Source organism: Neurospora tetrasperma (assembly GCF_000213175.1).
Source record: "Neurospora tetrasperma FGSC 2508 unplaced genomic scaffold NEUTE1scaffold_2, whole genome shotgun sequence".
In the NCBI taxonomy this organism is placed as follows: Eukaryota; Fungi; Ascomycota; class Sordariomycetes; order Sordariales; family Sordariaceae; genus Neurospora; species Neurospora tetrasperma.
In genome coordinates this window covers 1,425,346-1,452,559 of record NW_009799100.1, presented here as the reverse complement: position 1 = coordinate 1,452,559, position 27,214 = coordinate 1,425,346, and the positions used below count along the sequence as shown (strand labels likewise).

Here is a 27,214-nt window from a genome sequence, read left to right as displayed (position 1 = left end):
AAGAACGAGAACACTAGCAACGTTCCAGTTAGCGGGATCTTTTGCCCAGGCACAACACTTGCCGTACCTTGGTAACGTACTTGGTGGATTCCAACTCTACGTGAACTTCCGGACCACTTACCGATCATCTTACCTACTAGGTCGAACCTTCGAAGGGTGACAGATAGTACAACCTTGTATTAGCCTTTGGATGTACAAACAATCAAGATAAACGAGGGCGGGAGGAAGCGAATGGTGACATCCGCGAATGGGAACCTCCAAAGCTCGAGTTTATCCATATTCCCAGCTTCCGGCCAGCACCATTGTGGCCAAGCTTACTCTGGAACTGAGACCAAAAATATCGATTTGCCAACTCCTGAATCAATGGCGACAGCTCAGTGTAGCAAGCTTCGATTACCATTTCGACTCAGCTTACGGACTTGTGTTTCCCAGCCCACGGAATGGCACCCTATCTATCATTCGAGTCCGACGATGGTTACCCAGTTGTTATTTCCTGTTCCATTGGCAGGGGCTGGTACTTCAGGTAGCGAGGAGAGGAAAGATATGGTTCAGAGCCCGTGAATCTAGACGATGAAATCACGGCTTGGTGTACGTTTGGACAAGGAAGACTTCGGGATCGGAACGCGAAGTGATATATAATTGCTAGCCCCCAAGCAAGTATGGTAATGATCATCCGCCCTCCTTTCATATGAGGAGTTTCCTTCGGGCGTATTACCGGCTTCAGATAGAGTGAGGGATCATCACTAACAATCGTGGGACGGAGAGTCAACGGCAATCAACCTACGACACACACCTCGTTCCTTCGACTCTTGCCGCCATGGGTCTCTTCACTTTGTTGCTAAGGGTACTTGTAATAACCTTGGCGACGATCTCCCACCACATTGGTATTGTTTCCGCTCAAACAGGAACGGGGTGCAACCGAACAGTCAAAGCCAAGGCCGGAGACACCTGTGCCACCATCGCCGCCGCCAACGGGATAACCGTCTCCCAGTTTCTCCAGTCTAACCCCGGCATAACCAGCTGCTCACAGCTCACAGTTGGGTACGACTACTGCGTGGACGGAACGGCCACGGGCACCGCTAACCTGCCCACGCCGACGGGGCCAGATAAAACAGTCAGCACCGACGGCACGTGTGGGAACGGGGTTACTTGTCTGGGATCCCGCTTCGGCAACTGCTGCTCGGAGCACGGGTTCTGCGGCGGGTCGGCTGATTACTGCGGGGCTGGGTGTCAGTCGGATTTTGGAATATGCGGAGTTGAGTCCGGGACTTCTTCGTCGACGAGCTCAGCGCCGCCGGTCACTTCACCACCCACGACCGGGCCCGGGGAACCTTGTGGAACGGTGACAGTCACGACTACGAGCACTGCCTCGTACATCTCGGTGACTACAAGAACAGCAACGTCGGTTACTACGGCGACCGCGACCATCTCGGCGACGGCAACGGCCACGGCTACGATCACGGCAACGGCTACGTCGGTGGTTACCACTACGGCGGGTGGGACAACAGCTACGAGGACGGTAACTGCTACGACTACTTCGACGTTGACAAGGACGGCTACTACAGGGGTTACCCAGACCTCGGTGATTTTGACGACGTCAACGAGTGTGGTTAATGTGACGAACACCGTGCCTATCACGGCTACCGTACCTGTTACGGCCACGGCCACAGCCACTTCCACGTTAACGCTTACAACCGTTACCACATCGACAGCTACAGCTACATCCACGACGGGGGTTATTCGCACCATAACCTCAGTGATTTTAGCAACCTCAACAACTACCGTCAACATAACCAACACCGTCCCGGTGACAGCCACGGTACCCGTCACCGCCACCACACTCATCACAACCACGGAAACAGCGACAGCAACCAACACCATCCCCATCACCGCCACCGCAACGACAACAGCCACCCTTAGCACAACCTCCACTATAATCGCAACCTCCTACACCGGCATAACCCGCACCTCCGTAATCCTCACCACCTCAACCAACATAATCGACACCACCAACACCGTAACTCTCACGAGAATCAACACGCTCACCACCACCCTTCCCATCTACGTAACCAGTACCCAAACACAAACACAGACCAAGCCCATAACCACCACAATCCCAGTGTACATCACCAACACTAAACAAGTCACAGCCACAGCCACAGCCACAGTAACAACTACTTCGACAACATGGACCTACAGCTACAGTATCGCTACTCTAACAACCATCGTCACTGAAACCGAGACGTCAACGAGCGTCAAGACGTTGACGAGCACGAGGGTGACGCAGGTTACTAGTACGAGTACGAGTACGAGTATTTCTATTGGTACTTTGACGAGTATTGTTTATAGTACTGCGACTGCTACTGCTACCAAGACAGTGACGGACACGAAAGCGCCGCCGATTGTGACGACGATTGCTACGGTGACAAAGCCGGGACAGGTGACTACGTATACGTATACGGTTACTAGTACGGTTACGAGTACGGTGACGGCGGTCCCGGGTGGTGGTGGGAATGGGAATGGAAATGCGCCGGGGCCGGTGGTGCCGGGGACTTCAAAGACTTGTTAGTTATTATTTTCCTTTTGTATGTCTAGCCCCTTTACTCGACTTAGCTCTTTCCCATTTTTGAGATTGGGAAAAGATTGTGCATGCGCTGACTCGAAAACGTTTTGTTGTGAGCGGTGGTAGGCAGGGCATACGATAAGATTACCAGTGACAATAGTTGTAGGGATATTGCGAATCGGAATGGGTTGTTGTTGTTGGATTTGTGAGTTTGATCCCCTCTTTTTTTTTTTTTTTTTTTTTTTTTTTTTTTTTGAAATTGGATGTTAACATGGGAAATCTCTTTAAGTTACAAACTCAATCCAGGGGTAAGTAAACAAAACGCCGGCGAGTGGTAGATTGTGTGAATTGTTCCTGTGCTAACCGATGCCTTTGTGAAATAACAGATCGACTGCGATCACTTGTGGCCGGGATACTACGTGTGTACTCGGGCATAGGAAGGGGAGCATGAAGAGTTATGGGATTGGACCGGCGAAAGGTTTGCTGGAGAAGAGAAATGAGGGTTGGAGTAGTACCGCAATGAATGAGTTGACCATATTTGGTTCTTGTCAATTATCTGTCGGTAACATAACGTTGGTGATCTTCGAGTGTCTGAAAATACCGAACGCATCTGCAACTGAGGTGTACCTGCAGTAGGTATCTTGATGGCAGGGAGATGGTAGTGTCTTGGGTAGGGAACTGCACATACAGTAACTGAAAGTACAGTTCTTTGGCTGTTCTTTTAGCAAAGCTCCAAGTATTCCCGTTAGTGTATTGACTAGCCGCCTAACGCACCTCTAGCCCGCTCTGGTCCCGTCTGGCCCGCGGCTTAAGGGATATTCCGTGGCATTGATGTAAAGACTTCTCACTAAACAGGCGAATGAATGGTCACAACAATAAACCAAACACGCCACGGTCAGTACATTACGCCTCGGATATACTCTTTTACGCATCCAAGCGTCTTCATTACACCTTTGAACCCAAACTCGAGGCGGTTCCTGGATGGAAAACCATCTAATGGACTCCGGCTAATGTGTTATCAAAAATTGTAATCCCCGTCACAATTTAGCCTTTCAACTACAACGAGCGGTTGATCGGTAACGACGAAAAAAACACCGAACCACTATCGTGAGCAGACACACTCTCCGGCGGAAAGGAGCGAAGAAAACAGACGATTCTTATTCAGACCGACACACACCTCCCGTGGGACCACGCGACAAATTCCTCGATCGGATATTGCAAGCTGCAGTTACCGTTACGTGGATCCAACGTCACCTGATGCACCCCTTCCCGATCCTCCTTTCTCCTTTTTCCTTCCCCTCGCTCTGCTTCCGTCCCCAAACTCCAATCCAACCAGCCGTTTTACCCCAGCTTGCCCAGCCTTTGCCGAGCCGTTGATGGTCGAATCGACGAAAACACCGACAACCCCACAAACGTGACATGGAAACGCCGGGGCCGACGGCTGGACTGAACTAGACTTTCAAATGTCAAGCTAGGTACACTACCATCTCCAGATCAGACCGACATTCCCCAGATGGCTAGACAAAAGAAAATACCCCAAGAAGCGAGGAAGAAAGCGAGCGGGGTATGGGTATGGGGTAGTATGGGGTAGCCGTTGCCCGTTGGCAGTTTCTCCTCTATATGTGCATACCCGTAACTAACAAGTCAATCATTGTCACCCCATATTGTATCATTCCTTCCATACGGTTGCCTCTTCGACGATGATTTGAAGGGGAGGAGAGAAAGCCCGAGGGAACGCGGAATTTCTCGGTAGCTTGTCCCACCAGGTATCAGCATCAGCACCTCACTCAAATATCAAAGCCTTTCCAGTGTCAAGGCATAATATTAGGTTGAACACTCTCTTCCACTCCTCAATTCCGCTCTAAACTATCTACTCTTTGCCATATCCGATCACCAACACTGCAAAGCATTGATCGACCTCGGCCGGTGATATCTCCAACAAATGACATTTCAACCCAGTCCATAACACATGTCAAGGGGCTTGGCATCTTGAAAACATTCAACATCATACAGCAGATCTGAGTAATTCATCTCCATCGATTACATCATCGGTCCAGCATCCCCCAACCCACAAACAATCACCACCACCACCACCACCACGACAAAAAACACCAAGAACGCCTAGAGGTATCTACCTATCAACAACTCACCAAGATCCAAAACCATCAACCACTATGCCGAAACAAGCCTCCTCAATAACCACCCTCCTCTCCTCCCTCTCCGTCCTCGCCAAAGCCACCAACCCCTCCCGACCAGCCCGCGCTTCCCTCCGGATCCACTTCCCCGGCTCCCCCTCTCCCACCACCGTCTCCACTCCAGGCACACCCCTCACCAAAGACGCTGCCGCCCTGCCCCCCTCTTACTCCATCTCCGCCACCGCTCTCTCCAACATTACTTTACCCAACTGCGACCTCAGTCCCGTCTCCAGCCACCACTCTTCTCCCTCTTCTTCTGGCCATTCTAGGAGAGGCTCCGAAGCCAACAACGCCGCCGGCCAAATTCCTCATTACATGGTCATCTGTCTCGATCTCGACCCGCCGTTTCCGAGTTTTCCTGTCTTGGCACCGATTTTGCATTCCCTCGAAGCAGATCTGAGGTTGGTGACGGAGGAGTTGGATGCCGATGAGGGGTATATTTATCTAACGGCGGATGAGGAGGAAGCCTTGGGAAACGAGGGGATAAGTCACCCTACAAGGGGGGAAAGGAGGACAAAGCCGGTGGTGGGGTACATGGGGCCGAAACCGCCGGGGGTGAGTAGTCCCCATCGCTATGTTTTCTTGTGCTGGGAGCAACCGGAGGGTGTGACGGGACAGAAAGTGAGAGAGGTTTTGGGGTTAAATAATGATGAGGGAGGAGAAGAAGGGGAGGATGTGGGATTAGCGAAGAGGGTGAGATGGGACCAGGACAGTTTTGAGAGGATGTTGGGATTAGGGAATGTGGTGGCGGGAAATTATTTTGTCTGTTGAGGATGGCCTGGTGTTGGGATAAGGAAGGTAATGAGAGGAAGGGATCAGGTTCAGGGTTGTTGTAGGATGGGGAGATGAGGATATTACCAAAGTTGGGTACTTTTATGTCCTACTTCTGGGATTTGCTGATCATGGATTTGGGTCAGGAAGACCGCAACGTTTGGCTACACACCCAAGATTGTACGAAAGACTGTAATACTACCATATCTTTCGAACACTGCCCGCATCGGTCTTTTGGACCAAGTATTGATACATTAAATCCACTCTCAGGTTTCACATCCTTCTTCTTCACCTTCAGGATACTCATCACTCACTACTTTATCCTTCCTCAACTCCATCCCCTTCTTTTATTTACAAATGTCCCTTCTGAATTACTGAACTCTTCCAAATCTTCGGCCCCAGAGGCCCAAATGTCGTCGTTTGAGTACGGACACAGACTTTCTTGCACTGACCATCCTGATCACACGTCCCTTAAGCAATATAATGGTTTCAGTTGACTGTGAGAAGACTTTGGTCTGTTTCGCTTCTCTCGATACTTTGGTTGGGGTGAGTACATGGAGGCATTACGTTGGATAAAGATGGATGGCCGAAGATGACATTGTATTACGACATCACTTCGCTGAACCAGAACATATAATGTCGTTGGTATGCAAGGATCTTGGATTTCTTGACAAGGTGCTAATTCGCTCTCAATAGCTCAGATACACTCTGCTTTCCCATGGCTTTAATGTGCCAGCTTCCATCATAGACAAATCCTTCTTCTTCAGAGTAGTCACCAACAGCCGCTCCCCCCCGTGTTTGGATCCCAGCGTAGCTGCCACATTGAGATTATGCTCCTGAAGGATAGCCGGCTTTCCAGAGAAATTCATGACGACTAATGCCTTCCTCTTCTTGTCTGCCTGGACACCACTCTCTTCCGAACCTTGATCGTCCTTGACGTAAACAAACAGTGTCTCGTCCTCTTGCAGTACAGGCCTGAACGCACCATGCACGAACAGCCCGGCGTACTCCTTCCTCAACTTCAACATCTTCTTGTAGAACCCAAGGATCGACTCCTCATCTCCCTCCTGCTTCTCCACACTCAGATCTTTAAACCCATCATGCACCCTCATCCACGGCGACACTCCAGCAGATGTGAAGCCCGCATTGGGTGATGCATCCCACTGCATCGGTATCCTCGAGTGATCTCTCGCCAGGATCCTCAGACCCTCCTCCGTCTTCCTTATCCTCTCTGCATCCCCAGACGCCTTTGCCTCTCTGTAAAAGTTCAAGCTCTCAACATCCTTATACTCCTGCTCAATCGCCCACTCCTTCGGCATATTGACCATACCGATCTCCTGCCCCTGATACAAGAAAATGGTCCCCGTCAGCGTCGCCTGCCACAACGCAATAGTCTTTGCGCTCGCCTCCCACGACTCCACAGTCGAATCATCTCCAAACCTTGACACCGCCCGCCCGTTATCATGATTCTCGCAAAACACCGTGTGCCACCCATCCGTACCCTCCAGCCACTGCTGCCACGTCGCCACATACGCTTTCAGCTCCGACAGCGGGAACTCTCTGTACAAATACTTGCCATGAAACGGCCCGCCCGTGCCCAAGCGGATGGTACTAAACTCAAACACCATATCCAGCTCCCTGGCCGCAGCCGACACATACGGCAGGACCTGGCTCGGCAGAGGCGTGTTGGACAGCTCGCCCACCGAGACGGCATTGTACGGCGCCAGCACCTGCTCGTTCATTTCGCGGATGAACTCGTGGATGCGCGGCCCGTTGCACCACATTTCCGCGGCGGGCTGGTCCGTCTCGCCTGGCATGGTGACCGGCGCATCAGGAAAGTCAGTGCGCTTAGAGTACTTGTTGACGGTGTCGATGCGAAAGCCGTCGACGCCACGATCGAGCCAGAAGCGCATGGCCTCGTTGTAGATGGCCTTACGACACTCTTCGTTCTCCCAGTTTAGGTCGGGTTGGGAAGTGTCGTACAGGTGCAGGTAGTACTCTTGGGTCAGCTCGTCCCAGGTCCAGGTGGGACCGGCAAAGTAGCTGCGCCAGTTGGTGGGCGGCATGCGGTTTCCGTTGGCGTCGTAGCGGGCCGGCTTCCACATGTACCAGTCGCGCTTGGGATTGGTTTTAGAGGAGCGCGATTCTTGGAACCACGGGTGTTGGTCGGAAGTGTGGTTGACGACCAGGTCGAGAATCAGCTTCATGCCGCGGGCGTGGCAGGCGGCGATTAGGTTGTCGACGTCGGAGAGGGTGCCATAACGGGAGTAGACGGCTTGGTAATCGGAGATGTCGTAGCCCATGTCTTTTTGGGGAGATTCGAACATGGGAGACAGCCACACGCAATTGACGCCTAGGTCGTGGAGGTAGTCGATTTTGGCGATGAGGCCGGGGATGTCACCCCAGCCGTCATTGTTGGTGTCTTTGAAGCTAGCTGGGTAGACTTGGTAGAAGACAGCTTCTTTCCACCAAGGAATCTTGCCCATGCAAAGGGAGGTGTCGTTTACGGAACCCATGATGGATCAGGGCTTGAGCTCAGGTTGATTGAGTCCGATACTTCAGTGTTTTGTAAGCCTCGATCCGTTATCAATTTCCAAATCGATATACTCACAGAGTGAGACCAGGCTTTTATCATCGATCAAAACAGATGAAGTTTAGTGGAAGTAGGGAACGCCCAAGTAAGTGAACAAAGATTTCGAGTTGACAAAGTCTCTAGGGGTGTGTAATGAAGACAGTTAATGAGGGGAATATGACACCAACTACTGGAGTACAGATGAAGACGAAAGGCTGAAGAGAGGAGATTTCCTGGTACGATCTTCACACAATGTCGTGAGAGAGGGGTACGATCCTACCTCTACATTGTACTTATCCACGAAGAGCATGAAGGACCAGATGAGGAGTAAGAAAATCATCATTAGCGAGATCAAAAGCGAACTTTCGGCTAGCTGGGATCCCACTCAATAGAAAAGTCGGAGTGTCCATATTGGAGTCGGAGCTCAGGTGCTGTAAAGATATCACCTCGGTTCATCTCTTCGTCTGGTTGAATGAACTTCCTGGTGTTGGGACTGTGGTTGCCACTGTCTTTGATATCAATGTCTTTCAATCTCCGACCTCCTTGTCGCTTGTAAGATTTTGTTGGGACCGCTTTTAGAAGTCCGGAGGTACGGGAATACCAACAATTCATCGCTCAAAGAGACTGATTAAGTGCGCTGTTGATGATACTGGGCAAGTATCCTCAACGTAGCGAAGTCATGACATGAGAGTCTCATTGGCTCAACTACCCTCCGGCCCAAAAAGTGTCGATTAACTTGATCAAAGGGTCAAAAACTCCGACACCCTTGTCCCCGATGCAACCCTCACTCTTTCTGACAGATCCACAGACGTCACTGGCTTGGACTTTTTCCCTCAACTTTATTGGTTTCGAGGCATTCTTTCACAGTCATTCACACCGGCCCAGCACTCTGGCTCATCTGGAAATCGCCATGTGCCATGTGCCGGGGCAAAATGCGAGACAGGGAAAACGAGATCCCCCTTACCCCGGATTTGTAAACCTGAGCGACTACACTAAAACGTGGGGTGCGGGGAATGGAGAATGGACCAAAGAACAGATGATGTGACCAACCGTCTAGACTACCTCTAGACTATGCCGCAGAATATTTAATCCCTTTTCGACAGGGTGATGATGTGTGGAATGTGCTGTCACCCTATTCTAGATGGTAACGGTTAAGGTTGAGCGAAGCTGTTGATCTTTTCCAGACCCGGGAAACGTATCATCACTCTCTTCTGGTCAGATTTGGGTACAGAGCAAGGCCACGGTTGTCGCACCGAAGGACGGAGGGCGGAGGCTGGCTTTTTTTTTCTCCCCCCGGCCACGTGGGTTGGCCTGGATTCTCGGGACAGTGTATGGCAATGCCGATGACGATCCACCTCCCAGCGGGCAGACTACTAACACCGTCTATTCGACCCTTTTTGGGAATCATCCCCCCTTGATACTTGACCACGATCTCTGTGAATGCACACATAAAGGCGCACGATTTCCGGACTTCGTTTCGCCATTCTTTCCTTTTTTTTTCTTTCTTTTTCTCCATTCACAAGCTCTTTTGGGACTTGGATACTCCTTCATCACTTCCTCCTGAATCATCTTCCTCATAGTATTTGGCCGAGGTCAGCACTCTTCCACCACAATGGCGGACCAAAAACCCCCTACCTCTTCGCCTGAAAAGGCCACAGAGGCGGACACCACCACCACCACCACCATCCCCCAAGCCCAAGCCCAAGACGACGTCGTCCTCGTCGAAGCCAAACACGCCGCCGACACCGAGCACGAAACGACCCTCCTCCGCGCCATCAAGCTCTACCCCAAAGCCATCGGCTGGTCCGTCCTACTCTCCTCAACCTTGATCATGGAGGGCTACGACCTCGCCCTCCTGGGGAGTTTATACGCCTCCCCCGTCTTCAACAAGAAATTCGGCGAGCTCAACCCGGCCACGGGCAAGTACGCCGTTTCCGCTGCTTGGCAGTCGGGTCTGTCCAACGGGGCAAGAGCTGGAGAGATCTTTGGTTTGATCTTTGCTGGATGGGCGGCTGATCGGATTGGGTACAAGAAGACGACGATTGCGAGTCTGGTGTTGATGATTGCCTTTATTTTTGTCTTGTTTTTTGCGCCGAATGTGAAGGTGTTGGTGGTTGGGGAGATTCTTTGTGGTGAGTTTGCATGTCTATATCTCGCATTATACAGTTCCTTTGCAAGGATCGATATGCAGTCTCAATGTCCTGAAAGGTCGTATGCTAACCTTCGGTCCGAACCAAAAACAGGTATCCCCTGGGGTGCCTTTCAGAGCGTTACACCCGCCTATGCCTCCGAGGTTGCGCCGATGGTGCTTCGCCCGTACCTGACAACCTTCATCAACATGTGTTGGGTAATTGGCCAGTTCTTCGCCGCTGCCGTCAACAAGGGCTCCCTGGGCCGGACCGATCAGTGGGCGTACAGGATCCCCTTTGGCGTGCAGTGGGTGTGGCCGATTCCCATCCTCGCCGGGCTCGTCTTTGCTCCCGAGTCGCCTTGGTGGTATGTCCGACATAACAGGAGGGAGGAGGCCAAGCAGTCGCTGCTCCGTTTGACCTCGAGGAATCAACCCGGATTCAACGTGGACGAGACGCTGGCTATGATTGAGCATACCAATGAGCTCGAGAAGCAGCTGAAGGAGGGTGTCACTTTCAGCGATTGCTTCAGGGGTATTGATCTTCGCCGTACGGAGATCGTCGTGGGCATTTGGCTTGTCCAGACCCTCGGCGGCCAGAACCTGATGGGGTACTTCTCCTACTTCCTCACGCAAGCCGGCATGGACCCGAGCAACTCGTTCTCGCTCTCCATGGGCCAGTACGCCCTCGGTATGGTCGGCACCGCCGGGTCGTGGTTCCTCATGTCGCGCGTCGGCCGTCGACGCATCCATTTCAGCGGTCTCTGCGCGCAGTTCTGTCTGCTCGTCATCGTCGGCTGTCTCTCCTTTGGCGGAAACAAGGCCTCTGTGTGGGCCATCGGCGGCGTACTCATCGCGTTCACGTTCGTCTACGACTTTGCTGTCGGCCCAGTGACGTATTGTCTCATCTCCGAGCTGTCGTCAACTCGTCTAAAGGCCAAGACTATCGTGCTTGCCCGTGCGGCGTACAATGCTAGTAACATCTTTGTCAATGTAATGACGAATTACCAGCTGAGCTCAACGGCGTGGAATTGGGGTGCTAGGACGGCGTTTTTCTGGGCGGGCAGCTGCTTGTTGTCGGCTATATGGGTATACTTTAGACTGCCGGAGCCGAAGGGGAGGACATACGCCGAGTTGGATATTTTGTTTGAGAAGAAGGTGGCCGCGAGGAAGTTTAGGAAGACCAAAGTTGATCCTTTTGACTTGCGCAGTCATGGTGAGAAGAAGATGTCGCTTGAGAAGATGGAGAGTCATGAGGGGAAGGAAATCGAGGCTTAAAGGATGATGTTAGAGAGAAAAGTCTGTTACCTGACTGAAAGCGACTCAATGGTACATTTGGTGCATTTGAAATTGTCCGTCCCTGGCTACAGTCAGTGAGGAAGAGTGAGTGTCTCAGATCATTCGGAGAGAATGAAGTCAAGTTTGGAGGTCAGTACCTAACCATGTCCGGTCGTGGCTTCGGACTCGATGACCGCTTAAACGTGTAAAAAAAAGTTACCTATATATTGCGAAGAGCAAAGCTGGGATGAGCCCATGTTAACGAACTAAAGTCGACACCGCCTTGACACGTAAACGAATGCTTACCAGACACAATATCTGTTGATGCCGTGGATGATTACTTCAAGTCCACATTTGCCTCCTTTCTAGGCAGCCGCTCTGTTTCCCTTTTCAGGCGGCTTGGTGACTCTTTAGGGGCTAGTGCCAAGTCAATATAGCCGGTATAACGCCGTAAAACTTGAAACGAAGGGCAGGGTTCCATTGGAGCGACATTTAGGTCATCCCATCACCATGTCCGATTCCAGGCTTGCGAACCTGCGGCCTTCTTCTCCTTTTCCACCACCATTTTTGCCAGTCATAGTGGGACGGACCGTAGCGGAGCTCGGCCACACAAAGACACCCTCGCACGTTTATCGCGTGTGCCTTAAGACCGATCCCAAGAGGCGCGTCTTTGATCCGATTTCCTGGTTAGGGACGGGACGAGAAGAGGGCAGGGACTGGCACCGGCGGCATATTGAAACTCACCATGGGAGAGTAGGACGACGCTTTTAGGCGATAGGCGACGACATGGGTGAGAATGACTATGACGATAACGCTTTCGTCAACCGACATGTCCCCGAGGAGGGAACCGCTCCTGCGACTGCTGGCCATTCGGCTCAACCCGTACCTGCACCTACAAGCGGCTCGTTTTCCTCGTCCAATGCGGTAGCGTTAATGTCGTCGCATCACGGTGACATTTCTTCAGTAGCATCAGCAGCAGCTTCCGGTCCAGGTCCAGGTCCAGTACGAACACAGAAGAAGAGAGCCCAGGTGTCCAAGGCCTGTCAACGATGCAGAAGACTGCAAAAAGGGTGTAGCGAATCGAGGCCATGTCAGAGGTGCATCGGTGTCGGATTGGAGGATCAATGTCTCCGGAGCGAGAGGATGATTGGATGTCATCAAAGTGGAAGTCGACAACAAGGACAACACCCCCAGACGCAGATACATGTTCTACTGCCCCGATCTCATGCCCATGCCGCCGGACTGGTATCAGCTACAGCCTCAGCTTCAACAGGGGCGACCACAACAGCAACAACAACGACATGGTCCTTCACCCAACTCCCAGCCAGCCCCGAGAGTCTGGTCAACTACCCTCTCTCAGGCGGTGCAGCATCAGCCAGCTCTCCTCACCAGACCCAGCATCATCATCATCAACAACAGCAGCAGCAGCACATAACCCCCCTTCCCAAGCCAGTACTCGACCACTGCATCACCCGCTTCTTCTCCCGCCTCTACCCCACCATTCCCATCCTCACCCCTACTTACATCAACCACCTCCTTCACATCTCTTCCTCCACTCAGCTCAGCCAACCTCTACCTCTAGATGACAGAGGCGCCGAAGCCCAAACCTTACTCCTCTCTCTCTGCGCCCTGGCCCTCCTCCAAATCGAACACCCTTCCCATTGTCTCTTCACCTCCATCGGCATCCCGCACTCCAACTCCGTCTACGGCCGTTTACTCTTTGAAGAGGCACAAGCCAGCCACCATCGTCAACTGTTGGCTTCGGGCACAGGCACAGGTGCCGGTACAGGTACAGGCACAGGCACAGGCACGCCACCAAAAAGGTTTGCCCCGACGTTGGAAAGGGTATTGATTACTTTTTTCTTGTACGCCTGTCACGCGGTGCTGTTTCATCACTCTCAGGCCTTTTTTTGGTTAAGGGAGGCGACGACGCTGTGGCTTGTTTTGAGGGTTGGTTGTGATGATGATTCTTCTGGATCTGAAGAAAGAAAACAAGACGAAGAAGAAGAAGAAGAAGAAGAAGAAGAAGAAGAAGAAGAAGAGGAAAGAAGGGGTGGGATGACGCGGATAAGGAGAACCCTAGCGAATCGGTTATTTTGGGTGCTTTTGGTGAGCGAAAGGTCGCATGGGATTAGGTATCGGAGGCCGATAACGCTGCAGATTACGCCCGCCACACCATCGCTACCTCTGGATATGGGCTGTGCCGATCCGGAGTTGACAGGGCTGGCTAGCTTGGTGGCGCTGTTCAGGCCGTTGGATACGGGGTTCATGGCGTTGTTGAACCAGGAAGTGACAATGACCTCGAGCGCATTTGGGAGTCCGGCGATGGTGGCGGGGCCGTTGGATGTGGTGGAAAGAGCGATTGCGGAGGCGGTGCCTGGTCCTAGCCCGGGTTCGGGTCCGGGTTCGAGTTCAGGTCCGGTTTACCTCCCGTCCATGTCGCCAGATGGACACCTGATGGATTCGATGTGTGTTTCTTCCCCTCCACCTCCACCACCACCACCACTACCTCCCTTCCCTTCTCCTCCTCCTCCTCCAAACACGACGACCCCTTCCCTCCTTCCCACCAGCCACCTCCACACAACCCAAATCGCCAACCTGAAAATCACCCAACTCTGGCTGCGCGTGATCCTCTGGCAGATCCGCTTGCGCATCGGGTTATTGATCCCTCCCCCTCCCCGTCCTCTTCCACCGTCTCCTTCCGCCCCCCTGATAGTTTCCCCTGCTACCATCAAGGAATCACTAACCTACCATCACCCCCTCTCCATCGCTCACCAGCTCGTCCAAGTCACCAAATCCTTGCCCCTTGAAAGCATTCGTGTGCACGGCGTCGGGTTGACGGAGAAGGTCTTTGATGTCGCTTGTGCCATGGTGGATGTCTTGGCCAAGGTGCCTTTGGAAGATCGGAGGAGGTTTTCTGGACCTTCTTCTGGGCCTTCTTCTGGGTCGATGGGGTCCTTGCTAGAGGTAATGACAAGGGAACGGCAGGAGGAAGAGGAAAGGGAGGATTTGGAGTGGATCAGAGGGTTGATTCATCGGTTACCGGGTGGGAGCGCAATTTATGACGATCTGTTGGGGAAACATATTGCTGGCGTGTTGCCGGACTGGGGATTGAGGAGTTTTTGAGGGGGATGATGTGGTAGTGTTGATGTTTGTGGACGAATTTTGGTTACTTTTGGGAAGAAAATGGGATTTGGATACATACTGGTGTTCACTTGCATTGAGGAAAGATGTGCGAAAACAAAATGGTAATGATGTCTGCAATCTTGCATGTATCGACACAGACGCATATATGACGTCGATGGTGATCTTGACATACAGAGGAACAAACGAACACTCAACAGAAATTCAAAGCTGTAAAAGGATAATGAAAAGAATTGGTGAACTCGAGAGAGGAAAACAAAAAAAAAATATGATAAACCTGGAAAAAAGAAGGAAAAAAGTGCAAAAAGAATCGCCCACGGCGAGACTCGAACTCGCAACATTCAGATGGCTTAGAAGACCTTTTTACAGGTTTCTTAAAAGTCTGACGCGCTAACCAATTGCGCCACGCGGGCTTTTTGTGTGATTGGCCGTGCAAAACATCCACCTATAAACTTGGAATGACCTTGTGCTGTTGCTCAAAGATTCATGCGAAGAACACAATGAAGATCATCACCAACAAAAAGAAAACAAGCCACTCCTTGTCACCAGCCAGTCCGAACTCTTATGTGTAAATAAAGAGATTTATCCAGCTTTCATTGCATTCCCATTCCCACGTCCACATCCATACTCTCTCCTGGGGTATATGTTCCTAGTACCTTAGTCTGACTGATAATGCACTTTGTTCCATTCCTTCCATCGCCCATTGTCCATCATCCATCTCTTCTCAAGACCTTTTATCCTAACCCAACCCATCCAGCCACAACAACCCGTTCTTAGCCCAAGTTAAACTCACTAGCCATATTGCCCATCATCATCTTCATCTTCTCCTTCATCCTCCTGCCCGCATCCTCATCCGCCGCACCAAAGTCCCTCTCATCATCATCATCCTTCTTCGGCCTCCTAGCGGTGCCATCGCCCACAGACTTGCTCGTCTTGTTTGTCTTATCACCCGGCTGCACCGGCCTGTGCGTCCTCCTGGAAACACCACCGCCAATTCCACCGGGAGCCTCGCGCAACCCGAACGCCTTGGCCATGTGGCCGAGATGTAGCGCGGTAATGTCAAAGTAGACGCGCTCCTCGCGGACGTGCGTGGCGTAGGCACGGATGTGCGAGCGGAAGGCTTGGCGGGCGGACACGAGGAGGGGGTTGTCAGGTGTTTTGTTCTCGTCCTTCTTGGCGTCCTTCTTGCCCTTCTTGCCCTGCTTGGAGGCGGCGAATTTCTCGCTTTTGGATTCAAAGACGGGCGTAGCGCCGGGCAGGGGAGCGAGGAGACGCTGTTCGAAGTGTAATTGGAGAGCTTCGGCGCGGGAGGCCCAAGATTGACGATCGGTTTCCAGAATTCCGGACTCGGTGCCAGGCACGTTGATGTTTGTGGCGAAGCCCTTTTGGAGGATGGAATCGTACAGCTGGGGTGCGATGGGGGTCGATTTGGGCAGGATGGAAATGTAGCCTTCTTCGGACCCGGGGAGGAGGAAGAGCACGGCTTTACCGGCGCGACCGGCACGGGCGGTACGACCGATACGGTGGACGTGGTCAGGCACGGCGAAGGCCGGGTCGTACTCGATGACAAGTTCAACGGCCGGGACATCGAGACCACGGGAGGAGATATCGGTGGTGATGAGCACGGCGGGGTCCTTGCATTCGCTGAAGGCCTTGAGGGTTGCGCTACGGACGGGCTGGGCGAGCGAACCGTGGAGCTTGTGTAGCATCACCGTAGGGTTAGCTGGGGAGGTAATGTATGTTGCTGGCGCGACGGTCGACTCGATGTGGATGTTCGGCTTAGTGGGAGCTTCGCCTTCAGGCTTGGGCTCGGGCTCAGCACGCGGTGTGGTAGACTTGAGAAGCTCAAAGTGATAATCAACCGAGTCAGCACATGAGATGAAGATGATAGCCTTCATGACCGAGCCCTTCCTGGCAAAAGTTGACTTGAGCAAGGCAATAAGCGTGACCAGGCGCAACTTGGCGGGTGTAACGATAGCGGCCTGCTTTAGCTGGGCGGGCGCGGAGAACGCCGTTTCAACGGCACCAGTCTCCGCATCCTTCTCCATATCGCTCTTGGACGCTGTGATGTGAACAGCATCCTCCAAACTGATCTCGCCCAGCTTCTGGACGTTCATTTTCATGGTAGCCGAGCAAAGAACCGTGACTCTCCTCGAAGGGAGAACGCCGTCCAAAACTACACCCTCGGCGTTCTTCTTCTGTAGTGTACCAGCCCTGATCTTGCCGACGATAGTCTTGATATCATCCTCAAAACCCATTTCCATCATGCGATCACCTTCATCGAGTACCAACCAGCGGACCGTACCAACGTCGAGAACCTTTGTGTTGTCGAGATGATCTGTCAAGCGACCGGGAGTAGCGATCAGGATGTTGACACCCTTTCTGATGCGCGCCTTCTCTGACTTTTTGCTTTCACCACCTATTACCGTGGTGCAGACTAGCCAGGGAGCGCAGCGCAGCACTTTCTCGAGGACAACGGCGATCTGCTTGCAGAGTTCGCGGGTAGGAGCAAGGATAATAGCGAAGAGTCCCGAGTTGCGGTGCACCTTGGTGGTCTTTGGGGTACCGTCCTCGTTGTGACTGAGGGCCAATATCCTGTGGACAATGGGGAGAAGGTATGCTAGCGTCTTTCCGGAACCCGTCTCGGCTTGGAGGAAGGCATCGCTATCCTCCTTGACTAGTTGTGGTATCGTGTTCTTCTGGATGGCGGTCGGGGCCTTCATCTCGAGCTTCGTCGCCAGGTGCTGGGATACACGTCGGGAAAGACCCAACGAGAGGAAATTCTCTGCTTCGGCACTGAGGGGAGCGTTCGAAGGTTGTGCAGGCTCAGCTTCTTCGGCTTGGGGAAGCTCCTCGAAGTCGGTTACGGGAACGGGATTCGAAGTAAACAGTCGCGACGATACGAGGCCAGTCTTCATGGCATGTGTCGGCGGCGGCGGCGGACCTCTTTCGGCGGCATTGCCTGTTCGTGGGGTCTTGGAGAATCTGCCTGAGTCGCCATCTTCTGTCCGTTGACGTTTCGCGGCTCTGTTCGTGTAGTAGTCGGCGCCGGTATCTCGTCGAGCTGTCGAGGCCTGTTTTGTCTGATCTTGTCCACCCTTCTCGCCCTTTTGCGCCTTGACTCTGTCCCTCCACCGGCCACCTGTGTACTTGACCGTCTGCTTGATCGGTGCATCTCCGATCTCAAAGTTGAGGAACATATCACCGTCGTCCGCCATTTTGACTGATTGAGCGGCAAAGAGAGGTGGGGTGTAGTGGTGCTGGCAAAGATGAATTGGAAATGGGGAGTTTCAATGGTATCGATGGACTGGAAGACAATATTCTGGGTATTGGCAAGAAAAAAGTTCAACGTCCATGTCGATCCCCGCAACACAGTGGCTCTCAGTGGACTGGCACTCTGAGCCGTTGCACTGAAAGTGGAATTGGGTCCTTGGCCAGATCAAAGTGGGGCTCTCGCCTGTGTAAGTGAACCGTGTCGACTCGCACTGTACCTCTATCACTCACTCACCACGCGCCTTCAGCATAAAACACAAAACACCACCATTGCATGTGTCTTGGGAGTGATCATGTTGATATAGCTACAAGGCTCGTGATAACTTCTCATTAAATATTGCTAATAATACATGGGTACTGGTAATTCGACAAAAAGCCACCGTGAACTGCCAACATTGTCAGGAACTACTGCTCGAAACAGTCGCAAAACATGTGCGTATATTATAACATCTTCTTGCCAAGAGATTTTAACCGTTCTGTAGTATCACCCAATTCTCCAGAGTCCGAGAATCTCCTACAATGAGGTTCAGTAAGCGGCTTGGTAAAGTTCCAGAGTCGTCCCATCATAGGCGAATCTCTGGTCTCGACGTTCAGAACGCATTGAGTCAATGACAAAGGTCAAACCAAGAACATACCCCGTATAGTTAAAAGATACGCGTGCCACACTCGAAATCAGAAGGAGTCTTTACAAGATCTCTATGTATCTCGTCAGAGACAAAGCTGGTCCCGATCGGAGATTCGGGAAGGGGGCCGCGAGTGCCCGAACTCGTCTAGGGTGGTATTTTTAACCAGTTTTTGCGCGTATTGTGACTTCTTACGGAGAGTTGGTCCGTAGATATACGTTATGTAAATTGCCGCAACAAGAAGAAGGGATATAGCGAATAGAATGGTGTTGGCGATTTCCAGGTGCCTCTTCCCGCCAATGTTGCTGAAGAAGGGCGTGGCCGGCACCGTTAGGACACCAGCAAGAAAGTCGCGAGCCCATCCGTTACCTCCGGTAGCCGAAGCTGAGTAGGGACCGTAAGCGCAGATCATATACTGTTGAGTATTTCGTTAGCATTCTCAGTCAACGAGGTAGAACCTAAAGCTTACGTCAATGGTGGCCATGTAGATGGAGTAGTTCGCAATGCCAATGATGGTAGACCCGACCATGGTCCCAATCCAATGTATGGGCGGTCCACTGCACGTCCAGGCAAAAATAATCAGACCTATGGGCAAGCAAGGTGCAGTCCAGAGAAGCCACCATAGTCGAGATTCATACTGCGCATGCTCGCTATGCGGTTTCAGATCGCGTGCCCTCTTGTTGCGCTTAAAGACTGGTAAGAAGGACAGCCAGGCGATCAGGTACCCTAAGCCAATTGGAACGAAAGCAAGGCCAATTTGGATCTTGGAAAATCCCCATTGATTGTAGACCAGAACAAAGGACTGGATCTGCATAAAGATGAGGGCATCAGAGAATCCTGACAGTAGTGAGAGAGTGAGGACGATCGGCTCCGTAACAAACATTCGAAAGGGACGGCCCCAATTTCTCATCAACTCTTTCCAGCTGAAGCGTTGACGGATGGGACAGAGTTCATTGGGGCCGTAGAGATTGGGCGCCATGCCTGACTCTCTGCGCTTCTTGGCGATTCTGTCGAGATGGATAGTACATCTCGTCTCTGGAACAAAGAGTAGGTGAAGAAGCTGAACGAAACCACCAAAGAGCAGCTGGATCCAGATGCACCACCTCCAGTCTAGATAGGTCTCGACAAATCCGCCGATGATGGGGCCAAGCACCGATCCGCCCACCGAGGAAAAGACAATGTAAGAGACGGCAACCTGCTGGTCAGCAGGCTCGTACATGTCGGCAATCATGCCGAGAGTGACACTGCCACCAGCGCATGATAGGCCCCCTAGGGCGCGGCCAACGAGGATGGTTGCGAAATTGGGAGCGAGAGCGACCGGGATGGACCAAATATTGACCAGAAAGAGCGAGGTCTGCAGAACCTTTTTGCGACCAAACTCCTCTGACCAAGGCGCCCAAAGCTCGCACCCAAAGGCATAGGTGATGAGGAAGATGGCTGCGCCCCAGCGGGCTTCCTGAAGGCTGATACCAAATTCTTCAGAGATGCCGGCCAGACCGTTGGAGTACAGTGACGTGTTGAAGTTCATGGATGTCTGGATGAGAAAGATGACGGTGAGAATCATCCATTTCGTGGACTTGGAGTACGAAAAGGGGAGTTCGTCGTAGGCATCATTCTTTTTCAGTTCGGTTCTAATGTTCAGCCGTGGTCCCTCATGGACTTGTGCGTGACCATGGAAATTTCTGTTGGAAACCGAATCTGAAGGGTGCAATGTGTCGGCATCTTCTCCCAGCTGTGAACCAGTGTCGCCCTCCTCCTTTTCTGATACATCGGGCGGTGGTCGATCACGGAGGGCGTGCATGACGTAATTCTATGGTTCTCTGTTGGAACCAGTTCAGGGTCTTGAAATTCGGCCTGTCGGTGCGTCTCAAGCAGCGTCGAGGAAGAAGTCGAGATGACAGGTGCCGACTGACAAAGGGACAGCTTGTATGTGAGTAGTGATATACAGCACACGGTAGAACACTCAACGGGATTCTGGCATCAGCTGCGCTTCAGAGTAAGTAGACTTGGCGCGGATGAATGTGAGCATATGACGGCGTCATCATGCGAGTACTGAACCGAGTTATATCGATGGTGGTATAAAGGGGCGAAGAGCTATTCCTTGGGTGTGGGATTGCCTATTTCAACGTGGGCAAGGATGAGGAAGAAAGAGAGGAAGAAGAGGACGATGGATACAAGCTCTCCGGGACATGAGATGGTTTTTGATGAGGAGGGGGATACATCGTTGAGCTGCTTGTCTTGACCGCGTGACTTTGTTTTGCTGTGAGCTGCAACTTTCCAGTACGTAGCGGTATGGGGAAGTTGGCAGACATGACGCTCGAAGGCCGGAGATGCATCACCGAGGTAACTGGGAGCTTGCGGGTTCGGTTTTCTGCGGATGAGAAGTGAAGTTGGAGACTTGGAGTCGAGGCCCGTGGTGGGGAGAGAGAGAGGAAGTGGGTTGATAAAGGGTCCGGGTCAGTCCCTTTCTTGGCCCTTAAGAGAACCTTACCTACCGTAGGTACCCCGGAGCTTTTACAGTTAGACGCGCATCAGTCATCTGACAGAAAACTGCGGGGAAAAGACCCAATCTTGCTAACAAAGCGAACTGCACGGTACCTACATGTAGTCGAGCTTAAGTTGTTAGGACCGGGAGCACTTTGCATTACCCCACCACTTTGGCGGATACCACTCGGTACGTACCGTGCCATCTCCTCCAGCAATGGAAGCTTCACCCACTTCTTTCTCTCTTCTTTTCTTCCAAGCCAGCAATATCCAAGGTTGACCGGTTGAAGGACGGTGTTTGAATCCCAGCCCTCATCTTCGATCAACCATTCTATTCCTCTTGTGTTAAACCATTACCTGGATCATTGATGCAATCATCATCCGTCCCCGGTCGGCACACGGCGTTTACATTGGCCGACGTGGTCGTACACTCGAGATGCAACACCAATGTGGAAAAAAAACTGGAACACGGCACGGCGGAATGCTTCCCTCTGTTGGATCTGGTGTCGGACGCCCGTCGGGACCGAGTAAGCAGAAATCAAAAGCTGAGCCATTCACCTGTCGCTACCACTGCGCCTGACAGGATTGGGGTGCCGGTTTCGGGTCCAAACAGCCGACGTTGATCGTCTCCTCCCTCGCGTGGTGTCAGCTCATCTCTACTTCTCTGTTGGTTCAGCCTTCCAGGGCAGTAACACAACGACGTGTTTACCTACCCTTTCAAAGCTCCCTATCAGAATGGGATGGAAGCCCCCTTGTCCATCCCTTCGGCTCAGTCCCGGATGTTGGCCTTCACTTGACCTTCGGCCTGCGCCCCTCCTGGACTTCCCCAGGGCGAGTTCCGAATGCCGTGCACCTCAGTCCTTGTGAACCCTTACATCCCACATCTGCACCTAGTGTACAGCATAGCACTATTTACGACGCAGACAAGCTGCTGGTCTCGCCCGGTCGTCTGAAGCTCAAGCAAGCCATCACACGCACCTCTCTGCGCGCCACTCCTGCTTCTGCTACGACTTATTAAAGAACGACAGCACCCCTCCGCGCGCCTGTAAACATGCCTCCCTACAATCCATTCAAAATCAACGCGAACTTCCTCCGCCCTCCCCTCAAGGCTAGTGTAATGAGTACTCAAGTTGCCGTCGCGGCTGGTGTTGCTGGCCTGGGAATCTACGCCTTCTATCTGAGACGGAACGCAAGCGGGAGCGCAACGGGAACTGCTTTAGCCACAAACATGGACGCCAGCGATCTCAAGCCGGGCAAGCTGCCTCTGTCAGGCTTTGGCTTCCACAGCTTGCGCCTCCACAGCACCGAGCTCATCAACCACAACACCAAGAAGTTGCGTTTCGAGCTTCCCGACCCCTCTCAGCCCAGCGGCATGGGCCTCACCTCTGCCCTTCTGACCATTTCCTTCCCCAAGGGACGATGGCTCCCTGTCATCCGCCCGTATACCCCCACAAATGACCTAAGTGAGTTACCAACTCCCAATTTCATATGATCTCACTAACGACATCCACCCCCAGACGAACCCGGCTTCGTCGAGCTCATGGTCAAGCTCTACCCCGGCGGCAAGCAAAGTACTCACCTGCACTCGCTCCAGCCTGGCGACACCCTAACCGTGGCCCCCATCCCCGAGCTCAAGTGGACTCCCAACAAGCATCCGCACGTGGCCATGATCGCCGGCGGAGCCGGTATCACTCCCATGTACCAGCTCGTCCGCGGCATCCTGACCAACCCGGCCGACAAGACCCGTATCACCCTCGTCTGGGGCGTCAACACGGACGAAGACATCTTTCTGCGTGACCAGCTCGCCGAGCTGGAGCAGAACTATCCTGGCCGCTTGAAGACTGTTTACGTCGTTGCTCAACCTGTAGCACAGTCTCCGTATCAGAAGGGATTTGTGACTAAGCAGGTGCTAGAACAGGCCGGGCTCAGTGGTGCGACGGAGAAGAGCAAGGGGACCAAGGTGTTGCTTTGCGGACCGCCGGCCATGGAGAAGGCGTTGAAGGGAACGAAGGGATGGGTAGGAGCTGGTAAGAAGGGGGTGTTGCAGGAGTTGGGGTATACCCAGGATCAGATTTACAACTTTTAGATAGGTGAACTTTGGAAGGCCAGGTTTGCATGGCTTCGGCTTGTGATGCATGGGGTTGACGGGAGTTTGTATGATGAGTGGTGACAATGAAATGGTTGGTACACATTGAGGAGTTGGTCGCTGCGGATAATGCCAAGATTGTGGTTGCGTCCGCTGTTCAATGGTGTTTGTAAGTAAATGTTTCCAGAGCGGTCGTCCGAATGTTGGAAAAGGCAGTTATTCCCCCCCCCCCCCCCCAATATCCCCTTTGTGCTCTGTTTCCCTGGTTCTCAAGGCAGCAAGCCAACGGTTTCAATGCGGAGTTCGTTATCTAACGCAGTCACATGTGATTTCGCCTGAGGTTTTCAAGGGTACTTGCTGAAAATGCGTATCACACCTTGGAAGGGCATGCCCAACAGAGGTAGGTACATGCATAATGCGACTGACTGCACGAAGATATCTCACTCGCATGTGGCGACCGGCCTTCAACGTCCCTTTTGCAGCTCTTTCTGCTCCCAGGTCGGCTCATCTCTCTCTTATTCTCTCATACTTACCTCCAATGTAGGTATGGTACCTGTGTTCCCCTTGTCCGATACCGACTATCATGCCAGTCCTTGTTGACTGGCGTTTGGATCACGGATGTGCACCAGCGGCCTAACGGTTTTTCACCCGTCGCGCCACGCAGAGTCAGAGATCCAGGGCGGGTGCCAATTAAAGAGATTTCCATCGGCATAGAATCCGTGTTTCCTGGAAGCTCATCAATGATGAACATGACATCGGAGAATATCTGGACTTGAATCATCGCTCTGGTCTCCGCCCGGCAATAGTCGTTGCTCGATTGTAGGTAATCAGCTGGAGGACCAAGGAGGAAGTCTGTTCAAGTGAGCTTCGCCCGTTCTTCGGTACCTTGGAAATTAATACGTGGATGTAACGGTTCGTAGTAGCCAAGGTTTCACTCATCAACAACAACAACCTCTTTGTCCCATTCTTCAAGAGGTGTCCCAGAAATATGATGAGATTATGAGAGGGAAAATTGTCGGAAAAGGTCACATTCAAGACACTACACCCTTGACCAAGGTCCTGTTCAACACAATTCAACGAGAGAAACGATATAGACACTCTCAGCTGACTGATCACAGCGGACGGAAGAGAGGGAAAATTCAGAAGAGTTGGCGAAGATAAAGGAGGACAACTTCCACTTCCCTTCCACACCGTGCCGTGCCTTAGCGACTTAGGTCTCCTCTCATCATATCGTCTACCTCTCTTCGGTGCGCCTTGGCACTAGGCAACTCGACCCCGACACAGCTTCGGTTCAGTCCAACTCTTATTTGTGTAAGCCTTTAATAGTCTGGTATCAACCACTTCACAACGCTGTTCAACGTGTATTAATCATCGCGAGATCTGGCGATAGGGATTTAAGTCGCCAGCGAAATCTAGACAAACAAAACCAAAACCGACTACCACCACCAGGTGACAGCAGAGACACCTTTCCCAACCAAGACCAAACCACGCGTACCTCTGCTGTCTACAACTGCGTGGTTTGTCCGGCCTAGGTAGGTAGGGCAACAGGCGACCCAATACTTGGCTGAGAACAAGACAACTACAATAGGTAGGTAGGCATTGTCTACCAGACACACCGATGCAATGAAGCTAAGGCTGCTGGCCCCATTGTCTGACCTTCCGAAGCCCCCCCTCATTGCCACGAAACGAGTAATATCACCTAACGCAACGAACCGTGTCCGTCATCGAGGTGGTCTTTCTGGGAAGGGGCCAACCAAAAAGCCGACCAAGACGAAGTGTTCCTTCCTCAGGAAGGATGGAAAACTCTGCTTCTACAAGAGATTTTACTGGTGACGACCAGAGAAAAGGCGACTATTGCAACGCACCTACTTTATCCCAATGTGGGATTCCGACAAAAAGCTCGACATAATCCTCGAGTACCCAAACCCTCCATCCTTGGCTGCTCTCAAATCATTACCAGAATTTACCTACGGAGACGAACATGGTTTTGCGGTGCACCTCTTTTACAATACTCTAAAAGCCCAAACAATCGCCTTCGATCTACGTCGGTAGCGGGACAGACAAGAATGTGTCCCTCTGAGGTTCCGTCACTAAGACGAAGACCAAAGTTGTCGAGTTTAACGAAAAGTTCGCACCAAAACGGCTACAAAAGGCCTCAAAGTGGCAGAGAAGAGGAGGAACCACCGCTCAGGCGGCTACCAAGATGCCTGTCAAGACTGCCAAAACCGAACCTCACCATGAGTCTACCCTTACAAAACCCATCGACTGTTGGAGAAAGGGAGTGAGGAAGCCCGACGTCGCAAGGTAAGAGGGACTTGCGGCTCCAAAGAGTCTAGACACAAAGTCCGACTCGCTCAACGCAAACAGACTTAGACTCAGACAGTTTCATCATCAATGCACACCATCATCCATCAAGTCTATGACTAGGTCCGACTTGCTGTCGGCCTCTAACAAGGAAGCCGATTTTGACATCGCCGCCAAAGAGGCCTTGTGGTAGGCGTTGAATGTGTCGTTGAGGATTTGCGCTTCAAACTCTAGGGTTTCATGGTCTTTCTTGATAGCGGTAGAGATTTCGATCATGCGCGCATCAACGGCCTCCTGGTTGTGACGTTGGAGGCTGCTCAGGCTGGACTGGAGGTGACGTTTCCGCTAATCTCGTTTTCGTCGATTTTGGCCAAATGTGATTGACCAAGGCGATAGAGGCAGCCCGTTTTCCTAGTATATACACCAAGAAGACAACGTAGTAGTGCACTCGGTACCTTACAGAGCTTGAAAGGTACAGTACCTGATGTCCTGATCAATCCCCACAATCTTGTCCCAGGTGCACATCATGATGTCTAGGTAATGCCATGCTCTCCTAGCATGGAATATCAACAGGTCTCCCAATATTATTGTACCTGTAGTGTACCTTACGTGTGTCATCGCCGTTGTCGATTTTCATTTCTTTTGGGGCCATCATTGGAGAATCATGTACAAAAAGAAAACGCTGATTTTTCGCTGCGAAAAGGGGGAACCTAGGTATTTCAGCCCTTGTCAAAATCCGTTTGCTGCCTCAACACACAACTTTACTCTTCGTCTGTAACGTCTGCGTGTTCGTCGTTGATGAAAATGTCTTCATCTTCTCCTCGTCACTGTAACTGTGCGCCGTAGCTCTTGGGGTGGTAGGTAAGATGAATGGGCGATGTCGTTACCGAAGATTTGGTGGGGAGATATTAAATGAAGGTATAGTAAATGCGGCGGTTTGGTTGGGAAGAAAAGGGCAGTACGCGATGGGTGAGAGGAGGGTCAAGACACAGGTTTTTATACCTCTACCTATTTTTCACTTGACCCAACAGCAGATCAGTCATCATGAGTTCCTATACAGCCCGCAACCACCCACTTCTTCCCGCCAGCACTACCATGGAACTGCCTTCCAGCACCCATGACCGCGTCTTCCGTTATTTAAGACGTTGGAATCAGCAAGCCCAGTCCTGGCCGTCGGAGCAGTTGTAGCCTGGCGAAGTCTATCCGCCCAGAAATAACGAGGCAAGGTTTTACCTACTCAGATGACACTGATTGGAGCTTTGCGGCGCTCACCGAAGACGAGTTCATTGACTTGAACAGATCCCCTACGTACACTGTCACCACACTCGAGCCAGATGAGCGGACATTCAAAGTCGCCATGAGGGAGGACACAGTTGATCCGCCCCTCGACTGGCCTGAGAGAAAAACCACAAAAGGTCGACAATAGTGACCAACATTCGGTCGGGGGTTACCATGTGGATAATTGGTTCATGATCTTCCAAGCTCTGGCCATCTTTAATTATCGCCGCTCCGGCAACATCGCCCTCGGCGCTACAAAGTCCCACTGGAATACCAATATTTTTCCAGCCTCTTCGGATGCCTAGTGGTGGCTGGTTGGTTCGGGCTACTCGCGAACTTGAAAAAGGCGAATCCAACCAAGGGATGGGCTGGCGCCAACTTCCCACAATCGTATCAGAAGCTTTTCCTACAGGCCCTCCATCATTTTACGCAGTCCAACATAGCACATATCAATAAGGCGATATCTGATGCGCCCTTCGACTCCCTGCCGACTAAGGCCGTCGCCGTCCGGTATG

General features: G+C 52.1%; 9 protein-coding genes across 9 annotated transcripts; 6 read left to right on the top strand and 3 right to left on the bottom strand.

The window, feature by feature from the left end:
- Positions 1-817: 817 nt before the first annotated feature.
- Positions 818-2,569, top strand: NEUTE1DRAFT_99065 (uncharacterized protein; the record flags this gene model as incomplete). The annotated part of the gene is made up of 3 exons (XM_009850867.1): positions 818-1,041; positions 1,290-1,609; positions 1,713-2,569. 3 exons carry the CDS (start codon positions 818-820, stop codon positions 2,567-2,569), a joined length of 1,401 nt encoding a protein of 466 aa, XP_009849169.1.
- A 1,856-nt stretch (positions 2,570-4,425) lies between these two features.
- Positions 4,426-5,529, top strand: NEUTE1DRAFT_78359 (uncharacterized protein; the record flags this gene model as incomplete). The annotated part of the gene is made up of 1 exon (XM_009850866.1): positions 4,426-5,529. The coding sequence occupies one exon, from the start codon at positions 4,738-4,740 to the stop codon at positions 5,527-5,529; it is 792 nt and encodes a 263-aa protein (XP_009849168.1).
- Positions 5,530-6,218: 689 nt separating this feature from the next.
- On the bottom strand, positions 6,219-8,045 carry NEUTE1DRAFT_38613 (alpha-glucosidase; the record flags this gene model as incomplete). The annotated part of the gene is made up of 1 exon (XM_009850460.1): positions 6,219-8,045. The coding sequence occupies one exon, from the start codon at positions 8,043-8,045 to the stop codon at positions 6,219-6,221; it is 1,827 nt and encodes a 608-aa protein (XP_009848762.1).
- Positions 8,046-9,667: 1,622 nt separating this feature from the next.
- NEUTE1DRAFT_144996 (uncharacterized protein) lies at positions 9,668-11,575 on the top strand (the record flags this gene model as incomplete). The annotated part of the gene is made up of 2 exons (XM_009850865.1): positions 9,668-10,233; positions 10,345-11,575. The coding sequence occupies 2 exons, from the start codon at positions 9,714-9,716 to the stop codon at positions 11,505-11,507; spliced, it is 1,683 nt and encodes a 560-aa protein (XP_009849167.1).
- A 718-nt stretch (positions 11,576-12,293) lies between these two features.
- NEUTE1DRAFT_78353 (uncharacterized protein) lies at positions 12,294-14,633 on the top strand (the record flags this gene model as incomplete). The annotated part of the gene is made up of 2 exons (XM_009850864.1): positions 12,294-13,296; positions 13,492-14,633. 2 exons carry the CDS (start codon positions 12,294-12,296, stop codon positions 14,631-14,633), a joined length of 2,145 nt encoding a protein of 714 aa, XP_009849166.1.
- Positions 14,634-15,273: 640 nt separating this feature from the next.
- On the bottom strand, positions 15,274-17,869 carry NEUTE1DRAFT_78348 (uncharacterized protein; the record flags this gene model as incomplete). Its single annotated transcript, XM_009850863.1, has 1 exon — positions 15,274-17,869. One exon carries the CDS (start codon positions 17,867-17,869, stop codon positions 15,425-15,427), a length of 2,445 nt encoding a protein of 814 aa, XP_009849165.1.
- A 763-nt stretch (positions 17,870-18,632) lies between these two features.
- On the bottom strand, positions 18,633-20,550 carry NEUTE1DRAFT_120783 (uncharacterized protein; the record flags this gene model as incomplete). Its single annotated transcript, XM_009850862.1, has 2 exons — positions 18,633-18,962; positions 19,017-20,550. 2 exons carry the CDS (start codon positions 20,346-20,348, stop codon positions 18,633-18,635), a joined length of 1,662 nt encoding a protein of 553 aa, XP_009849164.1.
- A 1,379-nt stretch (positions 20,551-21,929) lies between these two features.
- NEUTE1DRAFT_59660 (uncharacterized protein) lies at positions 21,930-23,220 on the top strand (the record flags this gene model as incomplete). Its single annotated transcript, XM_009850861.1, has 2 exons — positions 21,930-22,494; positions 22,549-23,220. The coding sequence occupies 2 exons, from the start codon at positions 22,083-22,085 to the stop codon at positions 23,115-23,117; spliced, it is 981 nt and encodes a 326-aa protein (XP_009849163.1).
- Positions 23,221-24,995: 1,775 nt separating this feature from the next.
- On the top strand, positions 24,996-25,614 carry NEUTE1DRAFT_135951 (uncharacterized protein; the record flags this gene model as incomplete). The annotated part of the gene is made up of 3 exons (XM_009850860.1): positions 24,996-25,161; positions 25,226-25,421; positions 25,485-25,614. 3 exons carry the CDS (start codon positions 24,996-24,998, stop codon positions 25,612-25,614), a joined length of 492 nt encoding a protein of 163 aa, XP_009849162.1.
- Between the last annotated feature and the right edge of the window lie 1,600 nt (positions 25,615-27,214).